The sequence below is a fragment of the Chrysemys picta genome, chromosome 13 (genome assembly GCF_011386835.1).
Source record: "Chrysemys picta bellii isolate R12L10 chromosome 13, ASM1138683v2, whole genome shotgun sequence".
NCBI lineage: Eukaryota > Metazoa > Chordata > Testudines > Emydidae > Chrysemys > Chrysemys picta.
Window position 1 is genome coordinate 7,758,166 of NC_088803.1, and position 19,555 is coordinate 7,777,720.

Here is a 19,555-nt window from a genome sequence, read left to right on the forward strand (position 1 = left end):
AGTGGCCCTCATACTCATTAGTGCCAGAGGAAGGGCATCTGGCCACTTCAAGTTTGTTTCAGCACAAATCTTGGCCAGTTTATTTTTCAGAATTCCATTCTGGCGTTCCACTGTTCCAGCAGACTGCGGATGGTGGGGACAGTGAAGGTTGTGTTGAGTCTGCAAAGCTGCACATAACTCCTTTACACCTGTTATACACATTGAATTGCAATCTACAATAAATGCCTAGAAAAAAGTTTGTGATTGGTTATAAAAGTCATAGTCTTACTTAGAGCTTTTCTCAGAGCCTCCTTGACCTCTTTGTTTCTCAGACTGTAGATGAGGGGGTTCACTATGGGAGTCAGGACCGAATAGAAGATGGAGAACACTTTGTTCAGTGCCGCAGTGTCTGGGAGCATGTAGACAATGAACACGGTCCCATAGAAAATAGTGATGATGATGAGGTGAGAGGAGCAGGTGGAGAAAGCCTTTTCCCTCCCCGTGCTGGAAGGGATTCTCAGGACAGCGTGGATGATACACACGTAAAATGTCAGGGTTAAGAGAAATGGAGGAAGTATGAATATAAAGGAGAGAAGGAAATTCACAAGAACCATCCAGCTGGTGTCACTGCAGGACAGTTTTATCAATGGGGTGTAATCACAAAGGAAATGGTCAATTTCATTGGGGCCACAGAAAATCAATTGTGATAACCAACATGCCGCAATGGTGCTGACCACAGACCCACTTAGCCAAGACCCAGCTGCTAGCTGGAAGGAAAATCTTCTCGTCATGTGGGCTGCATAATGCAGAGGTTTGCATATGGCTAAATACCGATCGTAAGACATCATCGATAAGAGACAACATTCTGTAGCTAAAAGAGAACCAAAGATATCAAATTGTACGAGGCAGCCACTCACAGAAATGGTTCTGTCCCCAGTCAGGAGACTGGCCATCAACCTGGGCAGGATGGTGGAGCTGTAGCAGGTCTCCAGGCAGGACAAGTTCCCCAGGAAGAAATACATGGGGGTGTGAAGGTGCTGATCAGCCAAAACTAGTGCAATGAAGAGGATGTTCCCGGCCACAGTCATAATGTAGATCACTAGAAACAGCGGGAAGAGAAGAATTTGAAGTTCATGGAGATTCCCAAAGCCCAGGAGGATGAATCCAGTAATGGACGTTTTATTTCCCTCTGTTGTGTCTGCCATGGGGTCTATCAAGAAAAGTAATAATTAAAAAGCAGTAACAGTAGCCTGTGGGACATGACATGAAACAGATACATTTGTGGAGGGGTGGGGGTGTTACTTTATTTTATTTGATGTTTAAACTGGTTATAGAGGTAGGGAGAGGCTCTTTGGGATTTCTACACTTCGGGGGGAGGGATAGCTCAGTGATTTGAGCATTGGCCTTCTAAACCCAGGGTTGTGAGTTCAATCCTTGAGGGGGCCATTTAGGCATCTGGGGCAAAAATCTGTCTGGGGATTGGTCCTGCTTTGAGCAGGGGGGTGGATTAGATGACCTCCTGAGGTCTCTTCCAAACCTGATATTCTATGACCTTTCCCCTGCAAATACCATCAAAATCAGCAAGATGGATTTAGTTTAGATAGTAGAAAAACATTCTAACTCTAAGGGTAGTTACGCCCCGGAACAGGTTACCAAGGCAGGTTTTGGAATCCCTGTCATTGGACATTTGAAAAGCAGCTTAGACAAACACCTGTCAGAGATGGTCTAGATGGTCAGCACAGGAGGGTGGACGAGGTGACATCTCAAGATGCTTTCCAGCCCTTCATTTCTATGGTTTATGATTCTATCTCCTTGTGACACACATCTCTGAATTTTTTACTGATTCCTTAGTGGTGAATTTGTATGTGAAGTTTTAGTTAAGCAGTACAATATTAGTAGGTTGATTGTTATTCTATGTCTTTTTTTAGGGTGTTTTAACAGGTTTACAAATCCTAGACATGTAAATATCAGATACAATACTTGCCTATTTCTTCTTCATGTCACCTAGAAATTACATTATTTCAGTCATATCAAACTGTAAGCTCATGTGTTATAGGGTTGCTTTTATCGTCTGTAACCTAAAAAGCACTCTGATGACAAATCAATGAAGAAAGAGAGATAGATGGATGGAAGGAAAGGGAAAACCTTCTCTACCTCCTTCTGGGGTCTCACTGACCTCTGGGCTATAACCAACAACAATCCTGGAGGTTGGCTTTTATGCAGTGAATGACTGGGGATATACAAATGATCATAAATCCTCTGAAATTCCTGCCATTTTCTCTGGCTAGGGCTGACTGAGTAAACCCAGGGTGTTCTACATGCATCTAAACTGTCTGCTCAGGGTGTGTCTCACAGAAAGAAATCTGTTACACATCATTCATGACAATATACATACCTTCTGTGAATCTGATGAGAAGCTTTGTGCTTCCTCAAAAACAAGTATAACAAAAGCTGGACTCTCTGATGTGACCTCTTCATGCAGTCTTTCGCAGAGTACGATACAGGATCTAGAGTCTATCACCATCATCTTCATGGACCTCAGTAAAGAGACCTGAGAGTTCTACACAGGATGCCCAGTTCCATTCTCCTACTTGGCACTGCTGGCTTTTAACTGATCCCAAAAGTGACTGCCTCCTCTTATTCATTACACGAGAGAGCCACAACTCCCTGGAAACTTCTGCTAATGGGAATTTTCAACTGCCTCAAAGACAGAGTTAATACTGCATTTATTTTTAGAACTTACAAACAAGTGTAACAAGTGAACTCCTAACCTAAGTGAGAAAGTTGTGGAGATAGGAGAACTTCTAGCTTCAAAGAAGGTGTTTCTCTTTACCAGTGCTAAGGAACATAGGAGTTGCCACTTTACAGGAGGTCAGTCATCGACCTTACCCACTCTTCTATCTCTAAACTGGCTAGTACCAACTGATTTAGAAGAAGGTTCATAGTTGCACAGCAGAGACATTGAATCATCTTCTCTGACCTCCTGTACATAGCAGGACATTACTTTTAACCCAGTTAACTCTGTATTTAGTCCAATAATGTGTGATTGGTTAAAGCAACTTTCAGAAAAGCATCTGTTTTTGATCTGAAGAGCTCAAGAGGAGGAGAATTCACCACTTCCCCTGGTATCTTGTTCCAATGGTTAATCATCTTCTCTGGAAGAGTGACTCCCTGGCTGGCGTGCCTCCTCATGTTTGGGCATGGCCTAGCAGGGTCTTCTTCTTCGGCACCCCGTGCCAACTATCACTTTGGCCACTCTCTGGTGGTCTAGTTCTCGTGACTTGGCCCTCCAGCTAAATCACATAGAATCTCAGCCCTTCTGAGATAAACTTAGTTTAGCTCAACAGTAGTTCAGCAGCTGCACACCAGATCTTCAGCCTGACTTCAGATTTCATTGGCCTTCCAGCTCATCTCTGCGGGTCTTCTTTCCACCATCCTCAGCAGGCTGGTAGAGGAACCCCGGCCTGCCCTCTACTCTGGGTTCCAGCCCAGGGACCCTGTCGTAAGCAGCTCAGCTCTGTCTATTCACTCCCATTGCCTCCCCCCTGGGCTACTTTCTAACTCAGCCTGTCCCTAGGCCTTTCTCAAAGCCCCAAGAGCTAGTCATGCCTGACTAATCCAATTGCCTTCCATGATGAGCTAACTGGCTCTGTGGATGAGGGGAAAGCAGTGGACGTGTTATTCCTTAATTTAGCAAAGCTTTCGATACGGTCTCCCACAGTATTGTTGACAGCAAGTTAAAGAAGTATGGTTTGGATGAATGGACTATAAGGTGGATAGAAAGCTGGCTAGATTGTCAGGCTTAATGGGTAGTGATCAATGGCTCCATGTCTAGTTTGCAGCTGGTATCAAGCGGAGTGCCCCAAGGGTTGGTCCTGGGGCCGGTTTTGTTGGATATATTCATTAATGATCTGGAGGATGGCATGGATTGCACCCTCAGCAAGTTTGCAGATGACACTAAACCGGGAGGAGTGGGAGATACACTGGAGGGTAAGGATAGGATACAGAGGAACCTAGAAAAATTAGAGGATTGGGACAAAAGAAATCTGATGAGGTTCAACAAGGACAAGTGCAGAGTCCTGCACTTAGAACGGAAGAATTCCATGCACTGCTACAGACTAGGGATGAGTGGCTAGGAAGCAGTTCTGCAAAAAAGGACCTAGGGGTTACAGTGGATGAGAAGCTGGATATGAGTCAACAGTATGTCCTTGTTGCCAAGAAGGCTAACGACATTTTGGGCTGTATAAATAGGGGCATTGCCAGTAGATCGAGGGACGTGATCATTCCCCTCTAGTCAGCATTGGTGAGTCCTCATCTGGAGTACTCTGTCCAGTTTTAGGCCCCACACTACAAGAAGGATGTGGAAAAATTGGAAAGAGTCCAGCCGAGGGCAACAAAAATGATTAGGGGGCTGGAACACATGACTTATGAGGAGAGGCTGAGGGAACTGGGATTGTTTAGTCTGCAGAAGAGAAGAATGAGGGGGATTTGATAGCTGCTTTCAACTACCTGAAGGGGGTTCCAAAGAGGATGGATCTAGACTGTTCTCAGTGGTACCAGATGACAGGACAAGGAGTAATGGTCTGAAGTTGCAGTGCGGGAGGTTTAGGTTGGATATTTGGTAAAACTTTTTCACTAGGAGGGTGGTGAAGGACTGGAATGGGTTACCTAGGGAGATGGTGGAATCTCCTTCCTTAGAGGTTTTTAAGATCAGGCTTGACGAAGCCCTGCCTGGGATGATTTAGTTGGGGATTGGTCCTGCGTTGAGCAGGGGGTTGGACTAGATACCTCCTGAGGTCCCTTCCAACCCTGATATTCTATGATTCTACGCTTCTGTGGTTCTGTGAGTTGGCTGATTCCTCAGCTGCCTGGCTGTCCAGATGCCCATGCTGTCTGCCCATCTCCAAAGCTCCCAGCTGCCCAGCAGGAAATGTCAGTTTTGATGAAATCACATTTTTCAAGGGAAGAATCTCTCATGTGAAAAATCCCAAGCAGCCCTTGAAAGAATTTAAGGGGAAAAGTAAAGGCAGATTTCCTCTTGCAACCTTAACTCTGCCCCTCTGGGAATGCCACTCTTCAGTCTCCACCTTTGATCAAACAAACCCTTCTCAGGTCTACATCAATATCCATAATTTGTGTAGCTAGGATAGGAAAGGGTAGTTTGGAGCGCCCCTGGTGGCTTGGGATAGCTCTGCAGTGCCCCGACTTCCATTTGGCTTATGGGTCCCTTGTTGGGGTCTGGCTTATTAACATACATTTCAAAATAAACACAAAAGAATCGTCCAGACCAGTCCCAAGCCGGACACAGCCCCTCCTCAGTGAGGTCTCCCTGTCTGTCTATCTTCGAGTTCCCAAGTTGGGAACAGCTTTTCATCCCTTCCCAGGATCTGCTTCTGCTCTCCCCTGGGACAAAAGTCTGTCTCCTGTAGGAGCCCACTGAGCCCTGCAGCCTCTGCCACAGCTTCCTCCCCTATTTCCTGTTTCCCTCTGGCTCTTTAGAAAGAGCAGCTGTCCTCTATCAGGCCCCACTGAGAGGCTGGTGATAAGGTACAGATGGGTTGGGCCTATTCTCTCTTCAACGCCCAACTCACCTGCTGAGTGGTTGAGTGAAGAAAAGAAGGTTGAGTTGAGTATTATTATATTGGTTGTCAGACAAGGAAACCTTGTTCCCAGGAATATTCTCCCAGAAACATATGTTGTGGTGTCATTTCTATACATTCTCAGTTTACCTGATTTGTGTTTGAAGGCCTGATTATTTACAGCTGGGAGGACTAACAATTCTTTAAGTTAATATCTCTTAGTGGTATTTCTTATCCCACAATCATTCTTCCATGTTGATTCCCCAACAGAAAACATCTGCTATAACAATCATCACGTATTAGTTTCCCAAGGCTATATATGCTTATGTTAGCATTTATATATATGGCACCCAAGATTTATTAAATACAGCATAATGAATAAATTCCTAAATAGGGTTACTTATCAGGCAAGGACAAGTGTTACGAACAGGTGCTAACTAATGTAACTTTTTAAAAAGTTATCAATATAAAGCTGATTGGGAAAAACAAAATATTTCACGAATCTACAGAACAATTTCAAAAACATTTTCATTAAAAGGTTTTGAAACTTACTCCCCAAAAAAAACATATTTTACAAAAGATTTTTTTTTACTACTTCTGTCCCCATTTTCTCTATTTTTACATTCTTCTCTTTTTCTAAGGAAAAATGAAGGCGGGGAGGAGAAAAAGTGGAAGAAAAGCAAAACCCAAAGAGTAAATTAATTCAATTTTCAACTTTTTATTTTTATCCTCACAAAACTCTGGAAAATGTCTGATAAAATTTTCACTTTATTTCACTTTATTTATTTCAATAAAAAGCAACTTTTTTCATCATAACAAAGATTGCGCATCTCTGTTTACAAACACACTTTTACATCAGAATTGAGAGGAATGACAGCCAAAGAGAATTGAAGTTTAACATGTGAAGATAGAAATAGTAAAACATTGTATATAGGAATTAACTCCAATTATCTTTGAAAATAAACCTTCCGTTCACTAAGAAAGTTAATGATCCAAAATTGGTATGCTGGATATTAAGACTTATTTGAGGAGAAAATAATGGGGGAATGGACTATTGTACACATCACTCCCTTTCTGGGCCCTTAATGAAAGAAAGAATGTTGTGAGGAAAGTACAGAAAGAAGAAAAAGAAGAACAGATGGAGGATTCCGGATTGAGCTTCACCATCATGGCTGCCACGCCTACTGTCTCCTGGGACCCCAGGCCTTCGTCATCCTGACCCTGGGCAACAGAGAAGAGCCCAGAGGACATCGCCACCCCTACCGGCTCCAGCTGAATCCCAGCCACCACCTGGGATCACAGTTATTTCCATCTTTGATACCATTGAAGGGACTGACAAACTAGGAGGTTTTGCTTCTAAGACGGGACAGTAACAGCAACAGCAACAATGAGAGCTCCAGCCCAACTTCTTCTCTTTTCCTCAAAAGGATTGTTATTACCATCCCTGAACTTGTCTTCACTACCGGGGTAATTTGACTTAAGTTACTCTACTCCAGCTACATGAATAACGTAAGTCAACTTACCCTGGTTTCTTAACTGCGCTGCGTCGACAGGAAATGCTCTCTGGTTGACTTCCCTTACTCTTCTCAGAGAGGTGGAGGACTGGGGTAGGTCTGCACTAGATCCACTAAATCAATCCCTGTGTCGATCTCCCCATAGTGAAAACATGCCCTCTGATACCTCTAAGAGACTGCCAAATAGCTGGGGGCGGGGGGAGGGGTTCCTTTTAAAACTGCCTCCAGCTAAACTGAAAAGAACAAGGGGTGTGGATAAAATGAAAGCCTGACTTAATACTTTACATTTCAAATACTGTGAGTGGTTTCCTTTCCTGTCTGGATATTTAATAAAAGGTTAACCGGATTTTTAGTGGTGTGTTTGCCATGGTGAGAAGCAGGCTGTGGTCTCTGGACACCAAGCTCCGGAATTTGATTAAAACTGTTTAGTGTTGGACAGTGACTGGGTTATGTTAACACCTTCAGCCCATTTTTTCCCATCTAAATGAATAAATTAGGCACTTATCCAAGGGGCAAGGCCCCTAACATGTCATTACTAATACAATACAATCCCAGCACCATCCAAATAATCCTTTCAGTAGGAAAACAGCCATGCAGAAAGCTACAGAGGCTCCTTCCCATGTCTTGGTCATTGTGGAAAGCAAACTTTCAGCTTGCTCAGGAAATAGATATATCAAAGAGCTGACACATTGGCTTCCCAACCACAAGACCAAATATTGACACCCCATGTAACAATCATTTCCCTCTCCTCCCCCAAAAGAATAAAAGAACAAAACCAAATTGACCAACTGATCAATAAAACAATACAAAAGGCAGATAAGGAAGGTGTTAGAACGTGGCGCTTATCCAGCTGTCCAGTCACCTGTCTCTTGCAAGAGGGCCCAATCAATGGGAGCCACGTACTTCCAAGGCAACTTCATCTGGGTAGAGTCTCACCAGTGTTTCTAGCTCTGGGGCTCTAGGGAACACTCTGATCCCCTTCCATTGACTGTGGGAGGCCATTGTCCAGCTGCCTTAGAGTTCAAAACCAGTATCTGAGTTCTCCCAAGCCCCCAGTCACTCACACACTCCACCAGAGCTTCACCTAGCATGTGGTCCCTTTTGGCTTCTAGCTAAACCTCTTTAAGAAGAACAGGGCAGGAAGGCAAGGAACATGGGTGTAGCAAAGGGAAACTTTATGCCGTAAGCCCTAGACTGACACAGATCTGTAAAACAAGACAGTTCTGAGACAACCCCTCCCCTGGACTGATCGCACTGATTCTGTGAGTCCAGGGTTCATCTGTGTTTCAAACTTGGCAGAGTCCCACAGCCATCTTGCTTCTGAAAGTCTTTATTACACGTGGCCATGGATGGCCCCATGCGACCCCAACAGGGGCATTGCACTGTTAAGTAGGCCCCAGTCTCTTGGCCATGGGTTCAAACTGTGAAGTTCCATCTCCAACTTCCATGCCTGTGGGCCCCCTGTATAGAAAAATCATTTTCTCTTGGGGCTGGCAAGTAGCGGAGACACAATAAAGATGGATGGCCCCAGACTCTAGTCTTGATGGGCTCTCAATGACGATCATTCAATGAGGTGTCAAAGACCTCTCCCAGGCAGGGCAGCTGACTGGAATGCAGCACAATAGGCTGCCATTGAGCCAGGTCAGACTTGTCCTGTTACCGTGACAATATTTCCACATATACTACAACAAAGTTCACAACATGACACCATCACACCACACTGTCACACAAGCAAACAATTCACCAAAAGCCATGGTATCCAAAGCAGCATTTATACCCCCAAAAGGAAAAGGGTCAGAGACCTCATCGAGTCCATTGGGAACTTGATTATGGCTATTCGTTTTAGGTGGAAGGTGCTGAGATGGTGTGATGGTGGGTGGCAATACAGGATAGATAGATAGATTCTGATCTTATTTATACAGTTTTAAATAGATAGTAAGTCCATTGTCCTGACTCTGCATTTTTATCAGTGTAAATGCCCCTTTTTGCATAAGCAGATTTCAAAATATGGTTTCAATAATGTTTTCATTTGATTATATTTAAAAAGAAACACAGAAAGAAATCACGATCAAAGACGAAAGATGGACAGTTCATTTTTGCTGAATAACCTCCCCACCATGAGTTTCCTCAGGGCAGCTTTGATCTCCTTGTTCCTCATGCTGTAGATGATTGGATTCATCATTGGAGGCATCACAGAATAGAGAACAGGCACCATGAGATCCAGCACTGATGTTGAGCTTGAGGTGGGTTTCAGGTAGGCAAAGATTACAGTGAAGAAGAACAAGGAGACCACAATGAGGTGAGGGAGGCAGGTGGATAGAGCTTTATGCCGGCCCTGCTCAGAGGGGATTCTCAGCACTGTGGTGAAGATCTTAACATACGACACAACTATAAAAACAAAGCAGCTGAAGCCTAAGCATGTACTAAAGAGAATAACCCCAGTTTCACGGCGGTATGTGTCAGAGCAGGCAAGCTTGAGGAGCTGGGGGATTTCACAGAAAAACTGATCCACCATGTTGCCTCCACAGAAGGATAGTGCAAACGTGTTCCCGGTGTGCACTGCAGCGTAGACAAAAACAGTTATCCAAGCACTGGCTGCCATTTGGACACAAGCTCTCCTGTTCATCACTCTCTCATAGTGCAATGGTTGGCAGATGGCGACGTATCGGTCATACGCCATGACGGTAAGTATGGAGTACTCGGTTACAGCAAAGAACATAAAGAAAAAGACTTGTGTGACACATCCAGAATAAGAAATTGACTTGGTGTTCATGAGGGAGTTGGCCATGGATTTGGGGACTGGCACAGAAATGAAGCCAATGTCTAGAATGGACAAATTCATCAGGAAGAAGTACATGGGGGTGTGAAGATGGTGGTCGAGGGCTACGGCTGTGATGATGAGAAGATTCCCCACCAGGGCTGCCAGGTAAATTACCAGAAACACCACAAAGTGCAAAATCTGCAGCTCCCGAACGTCAGAGAATCCCAGGAGAAGGAACTCAGTCACGGTGGTTCGGTTGGACATTTCCATCTCCATACATTGTGTCCTGCCTGTGGATGGAAGGACAAGGGCAATGGGCAAGATTAGACTGACAGAGAAAATGATCTAATTCTCTCTCCGTAATATCTCATGATGGGCATGTCAAAGGTGCACAGTTCTTGTCACTTCCACTGAGAGTGCTCCTTACCCCTGAGAGTCAGAGCACTAGTGAGATGCATTGTCACATCGGTGAATACTGGATTATTGCCTTTAAAGCTAAGGGCGATGGATCAGTTTACACCATCTGAGGATCTGGCCAATGCGGTATGAAGGCTGGAACAAAGTACAACTACATCCAACATTAATAGCCCATATGGTACCCGATTGTGAGAAACAGAAGGCTCTAAATTTGCGCATGAAATGTAAATACTAACATGGCTAATACTGATAGCAATGCAGAAATAGTGATTCCCACTTTCCAGAGACGTTTAACATTGACTCACCCAGCCTCCTACGTGGCAGCTTTTCTGTAATGATTCCACCCCAAGACCATGTAAATGGCCAACTACTGATTTACACATTGATTTGTGGCAAGAGAAGTGTAAAAGTATAATTAGGCAGGCCAGAAAAGAATGCGAACAGCAACTAACAAAAGACACAAAAGTTAAGCAATTTTTCTTAAGTATTTCAGAAGCAGGAAGATTGCCAAAGAATGAGTGGGGTCGCTGGATGGTCAAGGTGCAAAAGGAGCTCTCAGGGAAGACAAGGCCGTTTGAAGGAAGCTAAATGAATTCTTCGCATCAGTCTTTGCTGTAGAGTATTTGAGGGAGATTCCCACACAAGAGCCATTCTTTTTAGGTGACAAATCTGAGGAACTGTCCCAGATTGCGGTCTCAGTAGAGGAGGTTTTGGAACAAATTGATAAATTAAACAGTAAAGTCTCCAGGTCCAGATTGTAGTCACCGAAGAGTTCTGAAGGAACTGAAATATGAAATCGCAAAAACTACTAAATGTGATAAATAAACCAACACTTAAATCAGCCTCTGGACCAGATGACTGCAGGGTAGCTAATCTAATGTGATCCAGTTAATATAACGTACTTGGACTTTCAGGAAGCTTTCGACAAAGTCCCACACTAACAGCTCTTCAATGAAGTTAGCAGTCATGGGATAAAAGGGAAGGTCCTCTCATGAATTAGTAACTTGCTAAAAGATAGGGAACAAAGGGTAGGAATAAATATTCAGTATTCACAATGGAGAGAGGTAAATAGCTGTGCTCCACAAGATCTTCCCTGAGACCTGTGCTGTTCAACATATTCATAAATGGAGTGAACAGTAAGGTGGTAAAATTTGCACAGAATACAAAATTACTCAGGATTGTTACGCCCAAAGCACACTGCGAAGAGCTGCAAAGGGATCTTACAAAACTGGGTGAATGGGCAATCAAATGGCAGATGGAATTCAATATTGATAAATGCATAGTAATGCACACTGGAAAACATAATCCTAACTATACATACAAAATGATGGTGTCTACTTTAGCTATTACTACTCAAGAAAGATCTTGCAGTCATTGTGGTTTGTTCTCTGAAAATATCTGCTCGATGTTCAGTAGCAGTGAAAAAAGCTAACAAGATGTTAGGAACCATTAGAAAAGGGATAGATAATAAAGCTGAAAATATAATGCCAGCATATAAATCCATGGTACGCTCATAGCTTGAATATTGTGTGCAGTTTTGTTTGCCTCATCTAAAAAAAAAAGATATATTGGAATTCGAAAAGATATAGAGAAGAGCAACAAAAATGCTTAGGGGCATGGAACACCTTCCATATGAGGAGATATAAAGAGACTAGAGCTTAGAAAAGAGATGACTAAGGGGGAATACGATAAATGTCTATCCAATCATGCATGTTCTGGAAAGAGTGAACAGGAAAGTGGTGTTTACCCCTTCACAGAACAGAAGGACCAGGCATCGCCCAATGAAATAAATAGGCAGTAGGTTTAAAACAAACAAAAGGAAGAATTTCTTCACACAATGCACAATCAACTTTTTGAACTCATTGCCAGGGGATCTTTTGAGGGCTGAAAGTATAACTGGGTTAAAAAAAGAATTAGACAAGTCCATGAAGGATACGTCAATCGATGGCTAAGAGCCAAGATGGTCAGGATGCAACCCCATGCTTTGGGTGTCCCTAAACCTCTGTTTGCCAGAAGCTGGGAATGGGCGACAGGGGATGGATCATTTGATAATTGCCCTGTTATGTTCATTCCCTCTGATGCTTCAGGCACCAGCCACTGTCACAGACAGGAAACTGGGCTAGATGGACCATTGGTCTGAGCCAGTGCAGCTGTTCTTATGCTCTTATTATTTAAGGCGCCAAATCCCACTGCATTTCCATCTCTGGGTGATGACAGACTAGTAGCATCCCTCCATTACTGTGCTGTATCCTTTCCCTCTGCGACTTTATGTCTGTACAGGCAGGAGACTTGGGTTCTGTTCTTGTTTCTGCCACTGACCTGCTGTGTGACCTTGGGACAGTCACTTCTCTTCCCTGTACCACTGATTCCCAAAACCCCTTTCTCTGGCTTGTCTTCTAGGACTGGGAGCTGTGGGGTGGATGGCCAGTGTCTTACTATGCGTATGTTCTGAGCACGTCTTGGCAGCATTGCCGCTTAGCTGGCTGCAGTATGGGACAGAGACTACAGTGGCGATATCCTAGGGCATGGTCAAGATGGAAAGGTTTTGGCTGGGAGCTTTGACTCTGTGTTTTCGCTTCAAGATGTTAGTATGTTTAAAATATATTCTGGTGTCAACTTCGCTTCTCACTCAGATTATCCAGCCTGCAACTATCCCTTTGTAACAGAAATTATAGAGAATGGGGCAGAGGGACTTGGGGATGAAATTTTAATATGAATTGAAACTATTAATTTTTCACACCCTAGCACAAATCTAAGTTTCCAATTAAGGACAATCAGACTTTTTTGGCTTTAATTATCACAAAGGAAAATTGGGTTTTCAATTGAACACATGTTGATGGAAAATCTCTGCTATGCTCCATATGTATTTTGTTTTTCAAGGATAGCAGAGGCTAAAACTCTTCAGTTTTCAACAGCTCTTGCCTAAAATTGCCTTGTTCTCACTTCCCAGAATGACAAAAAATGTTTGGCTTTTCCCAATTTCAATGAAAAGTCTATTTTTGCTGCTAGAAACATTTACAAATAAGTCAGTCTGACTGGTGCCAGATTAAATTGATAGTAAAAGACTTCAAGAGTTCTGACTGTCATGCGTATTTATGTTCTTAAATCTGCCCTGTGTATTAACAGTGGTAGCGTCCCTGGAAGGACCCTTGGCGAAAAACCCAGGGCTGAGGCACAAAGGGTGCCCCGAGGGGTTGGCAGAATAAAAAAATATATTTACTGTAGTATCATGTGACCTGGAATAGCTCGGAGCCCAGCGGCACCAGAAACTCAGTTGTCCTGGAATAGCCTGTTCCTTCATTAACGCCACATCATTGCCACTGCCGGAGCAGAGATGTCGTTCCCTTGCATTGCATCAACAGCTCTTGGGATGCAGCCACCACAGGAACCCACAGCTCAGCCTGCCCTGGCTGGTTGAATTGGGTTATTGAATTGGTGTGTATTGACAAAGTTCCACTGTCTTCGTAGTAGCTACGGCTATTTTCACCAACTGGGGATCTGGCCCTTTGATTCTAATGGAGCAATGGCTGATGTACACCAGCTGGGAAACTGGCCCATTACACAGTTTTAAATCAGTTAAATACAGTTTTAAATTCTTTGCCTGTGAGTTTAAACCGATGAGTCACAAGTACCGGACCTGTTTATTCATTCTTAGTTCTTTGTCCGATGGGATTAATTACAAGAATGTAACTTTTAAAGATTATGCTGTGATTAATTCTCACCAGGGCAGAACTTTGGAGGAATTCAGTGCTGCTAAGATTTTCTCTATCTGAGCTTCAGTTCGTATTGAGATGAATTATCCAAATTCTCTTGCTTGTTTTCTCAGCAATTACATTATTTCCTTACCTCAAACAACCCTGAAGGCGCATTAGGCTGCAGGTGCAATGCTGCATGACATTTTAAGATGTTTAGTTCATACTGGTTGCAGGTATGGCAGAGAGGCTCAACAAACATAAACGCCCAGATCCCCAGATGGTGTAAATTGGCATACTGCTGTGGAGCTGGGTCAATTTACATGAGCTGAACATCTGAAGTGTGAAACGTAGTGTGATGTTTATTCCTCCATCTGAGTTCTCTTGGTTTAACACCCAAATCCTGTTTTAATATTCCAAGCTGATGGTTAACATGCAGAAATCTGTGAGATGTGTACCCAGCTGGTAAATGAACTGATTAATATAGGGGCACAAGGAGCACCAGTATAATCAAAGTTGCTTGTGACACAGTTTAAAAGTTGACCTTTCGAAGAACACTAATATTGACATGCTTAGGGAAATTCCTTTGAAATTTGATGCTCTTCAGCTGGGTTCAAGTTAGGGTTAGTGACCCAAATTTAGGGTCATTTGAGCTAAGAGTTACAGAGATAAAAGTCCTGGGGGAAAAAGCAATTTCTCCAAAAAGTCATTTGATTGAGGGGGTTGCAGAGAGGAAAAAGGTTTCTAGGGCTGTTTTTGTGCACAAATCATTAATGTGATACGGGTCAGAAAGGTCTTCATCTTCCCAGTTTATTCCCTCAGGCTTCAGGTCCCTCACTGTATTTAAGGAAAGGTTCAGTGTGAACAGTCCGTATGCACCAGCACAGAGAACGGGCCTGGCTTTCCATTCCAGCCATGTTATGTGCTTAACTCTTGTAAGTGCTCTAAAATACAAATGGTCACTCGGATTGTTTTCAAGTTTGGTGTGCCTCATGGTGGGATAGGGCAGCATTAGTGACCCACATCTGGGGTCATTGCACCATTGGGTTCCAAGTTGTAGCCCTTTACCCTAGTTTCCTTTTGCTGCCTTGAACCATGAAACGGAGAGGTCCTGATGAGTGGATGAATCACAGAGATCGCTGAGAATGACAGCTGTGAATTCACCCTTCAGTCAATGGAACTAGGGAGCAGTTAATCACAAGAACCCCCTCAAACGGAGTCCTGGAACTCATGGCAGCCTTTTAAGAGCCCACTGCATGGCCAGGCATTCCTTCTCTATGGCCGCAGAGCCCTGCTCCCGGGGCAGCAGCTTCCTCCTCGGGTACATGACGGGGTGTTTCTCCCCCTTTGCAATGGCCTGCGCTGGCTCCGCACCCAGTCCTGTGTCTGGGGCATCGGTGAACACCATAAAGGGCTTGTCAAAGTCTGGGTTTCCCAACACCGGGCCCTTGACCAGATCCTCCTTCAGCGTGCAGAGAGCCCTCTGGCACTGCCTGGTCCAGACCAGCTTGTCTGGCTTCCCCTTCCTGCATAGCTCAGTGATGGGAGCTGACACAGAGCTAAAGTGGGGCACAAACCTCTGGTTGTGTCCCGCCACCCTAATAAAGGCCTGGGCCTGTTTCTTAGTCTGGGGAGCAGCCAGTCTCTGATCGCCCCCACCTTGGCTGGCTCTGGTTTTAATCAGCCATTTCCCACCTTGCGGCCCAGGTACGACACCTCTGCCATCCCCACCTTGCACGTCCCAACTTTTGCAGTCAGCCCTGCATCCTGGAGGTGACTCGGACCCGTCTTCACCTGGGACACATGGTCCTCCCAGGTCTGGCTAATGACACCAATATAATCCATGTACGGTAGGGTAAAATTCTCCATCCACCTCAGTAACTGATTCACCTGGTGTTCGCAGGTGACTGGTGCCTCCTTGAGGCTGACAGGTAGGACCAGGGACTTGTACAGCCCCAAAGGGGTGACAAAAGCAGGTTTCAACCTGGCATCTGGATCCAAAGGCACCTGCCAGTAGCCTTTGGTGAGATCCCTGGTCATGAGGTACTGAGTCTCCCGCCCACAACTTATCTAGGATCTCATCAGGCCTAGGTATGGGCAGGCACCAGATATGGTGATGGCATTGAGCTTCCGATAGGCCACAGAGAATCGGATAGACCCGTCTTTCCTGGGGACCAGCACCATGGGAGAGGCCCCCATGCCCATGAAGACCCATGAGCTCAGCGAGCTTTCCCCGGAAAGTCAGCACATGCTCCACCACTGATTCTCCACCGGGGGAGGCCTTCCCCGCCCACCAGTGCCTCACCAAGCCCAAGGCCACCTTCTGAACAGGCTCCTCTAGGACAGGCCGGTGTCCCAAGGCTGCTTTCCCCTTGTCCCAGGCCATTTGCCCCTCTGGACAAGGCAGCCCTGCTTGGCAGCTGTCCCACCCTGGCTGTGGTTCCCCACACTCAACTGGGGTCTCCGACCCCCCTGGGCTCAGCTTTGCCCCTTCTAGCCCAGTGAGGGCAGGCAGCGACCCCGCGGCTTTGCTCACAGCACCAGAACCAGCGTAAGCCACGTCCCTCGTGTGTGGGGGTGGGGGGGGGGGGGCATCTCTCTGTCGCACTCAGCTCAAGGGCTCTGGTTACAGACAGGCAGGTATCCTGAGCCCAGCCGCTCCTCCCGCCAGCCAGCCAGATCATTTGCATTTTCACTGACTGCTTCACTCTCAGCCAATTGGTTCCCTGGATTCAAATTCAAATCCTCGGCCCTTACAGGAGCAGGGCCTATATCCTGTCCCAAAGAGACACAGTTCATTCCTCAACAGGACCTCACAGCCGGTATCCTGGAGAACCCCAACTACCAGCCAGCCCATCCCCTCCTGTGTCATAGGCAGGGCGAGGGGCTTCATCCCTGGGACCTTCACCCAGGTCACACAGCCCCTTAGCATCTCATGAGGCTGCACCACACGGGGCCTGACAACAGTTCTCTCTGTCCCTGGATCTCGCCATCCCAGGAATGTCTCCCCAAAGACCACCACCTTCCACTCCCACTGGGGGTCTGAGGGTCCTCAGCCCAGGAGACTCCAGACAGACATATATGCTGAGGCTGGGACTTAGAGCCAGTCGGCCACCCCACCCATCTGGTTTAACAGCTCTATGGCCTTGGGACCCAGGAAGGGGGCTATATGCTGGAGCCTTTCCTCAGGGCCAGCCTGGTTCCAATTGCCAGCCTTCCCAAAGGCCGTGAGACAGGCATCTATAGCTCCCCCTTTCTTAACCTGGGGCAGCAATTTAGTGTCGAGGTTCCCTGCTGAATTGGCACCCTGGGGTCCATCCCCACTCACCCCTCGGCGGGTCCTTCTGCCTCTCAACTCGGCCATCGCCAGTTCATGCTACCTCTGTCTCTCCTGCTGTTCTGCTTCAAGCCTTCCCTGCCTCTCATGGTCCTCTGACTCCTTCAGTCGGAGCTCCAATTCCCTCCGTCTCAGATCCACCAACGGGGAATCCGGTGGAGACCCATGGCTGGTCGGGGACACGGGTCTCCAGATTGCCAGGTTGCTCCCGGCCTCTCTCATGCCCCCAGCTGGATCAGGAGATGATGCAGGTCTTGGGGCTGCCTGACTGCTCCCAGCCTCTCTTGCGGCCCAAGGTGGGTCAGAAACCAGTATGGGCCCTGGGGCTGCCTGGCGCCTCCCAGCCTCTCTCTTGCCCCCAGCTGGGTCAGGAACCAGCTCCTTAGAGCGATCCTCCTCTTCCAACTGAGCAATCAGCTGTGCATTAGTGAGCGTCCCGACAGGACGTGATAAATCGATCCCCGAGAGGTCGATTTCTACCCGCCGATTCAGGCGGGTAGTGTAGACCTAGCATCAGTGAGCTTTCCAATGCACCGCCCTCTCTCTGCACAGCTCTACAATGTCCTTCTTAAGGAGGTGGTTATAGGCCATATCCACGCTGCTCCCAAGTGGTCACAGACTCACAGGCTGTGCTCTCTCTGCTCCCCACAGTCCCTGGGAGGAACCCTTCAGTGTGACAGCCCTTCCTGGGGATCCACTCTTTCTCAGGGTTAATCTGTAGGCTCCTGCGCCTTCTGAAGCCACACCTCTATGAGCCTTCAGCCTGCCTGTCTCTCTTAAAAGCCTGCAGCTGGATCTATTTAAGCGGCGTTTCACATTGTATCTGGACCACACACCCTGCCATGGCTGCATCAGATAAGAGGGACCAACGTCAAGCCCTGAGGTGGAGTCTGCCATCCAGGATTATGAGATGGAGGTGGTCCATGTTAAGGGGAATGCAAATGTTATAGCTGATGCTTGTCCCGGAGAAGGAGGCCTGAACTTCCCGAGGTCACTGGCTAAAGTGACCCCGCTCAGTTCGGGGGAGAGAAGTGATGAAATGGGGATTTTCCCTTGTTATGTTGTCTGTGAGTCTTACTGAATCATGGAATCCCAGGGTTGGAAGGGACCCCAGGAGATCATCTAGTCCAACCCCCTGCTCAAAGCAGGACCAATTCCCAACTAAATCAGTAAATTAATGCTGGGTGTGACTTTTGCTGAGGCTGCTCCAGCTGCCTGCATGGATGCTATGGCCGCAGCTTCATAACCTGAAATACAGGAGGAGGGTGGGACCAGGTGACTCTGGCCTGGGAAGGCCTTTTTTTTTATCGGCTGGCTGAGCGTCGCGTCTGACTGCGGAGTCGGGGGGCAGGGCCCTCTGGCCCCCCCAGGACCCCACCGAGGCAGACTCGCTGCGGGAAGCGCACGGTGGGGCAGGGGAAGCTGAATGCTCTGAGGTCAGACCCAGAAAGGTGGAAGCTGTGGAAGCTTCTTGCCCCGGAGACAGTCTGATCACAGAGAGGAGACGCCCCAGAGTCCTGCCTGGCTTCATAGGGAGCAGTTCCAGAGTATTGCCCTGGTGACTCCGTGACAGCCCTTCCCCTCCACACCCTGCCCCTGTAATCCCTATGCAACCCCCTCCCCTCCACACCCTGCCCCCTGTAATCCCTGTGCAGCCCCCTCCCCTACACACCCTGATCTCAGTGACCCCTGTGAATCCCCCTCCCCTCCACACCCTGCTCTCAGTGACCCCTGTGCATCCCCCTTCCCCATTGCATCCTGCCCCCAGTGACACCTGTGTGGCCCCCTCCCCACCATAGAGTAACCTCAATGTCCCCTCTGCAACCCCCACCCCTTCACACCCTGCCCCCAGTAGCCCCTGTGCATCTCCCTCCTCTTGACGTCCTACCTTAATGACCCCTTTTCAGCCCCCTCCCCTTCACATCCTGACATCAGTGACCCCTGTGCAGCCCCCTCCTCTTCACACACTGCCCCCAGTGACCCCTGTGCAGCCCCATCCCCTCCACACCCTGCCCTCAGTGGCCTTTCTGCACCCCGACCCCTTCTCTCTCTGCCCCCCATGCACCGCCACTGAATACCCGTACTTTTTCAGATATTACTGCCAGAAATAGTATTTAGCTGTTCTTTCAGTGCAGAGTTGGTCAGGAGGTCTAAAAGGAGTTCAGACAGTTTTAACTAATTTTTGGATTAGAAAATCCAAGTGTGATACTCATTTCCCAGAGCTTTGTTCAGGAAGAAGTGCTAATTTTTACTTAAATATTTTTCAGTGCACAACA

The 19,555-nt window shown here is 46.7% G+C and overlaps 2 protein-coding genes across 2 annotated transcripts; both read right to left on the bottom strand.

Moving 5' to 3' along the window:
* Positions 1-212: 212 nt before the first annotated feature.
* Positions 213-1,184, bottom strand: LOC135975475 (olfactory receptor 11A1-like). The gene has a single exon (XM_065566525.1). The coding sequence runs from the start codon at positions 1,182-1,184 to the stop codon at positions 213-215; it is 972 nt and encodes a 323-aa protein (XP_065422597.1).
* Positions 1,185-9,140: 7,956 nt separating this feature from the next.
* Positions 9,141-10,103, bottom strand: LOC135975516 (olfactory receptor 14A16-like). The gene has a single exon (XM_065566732.1). The coding sequence runs from the start codon at positions 10,101-10,103 to the stop codon at positions 9,141-9,143; it is 963 nt and encodes a 320-aa protein (XP_065422804.1).
* Positions 10,104-19,555: the final 9,452 nt, after the last annotated feature.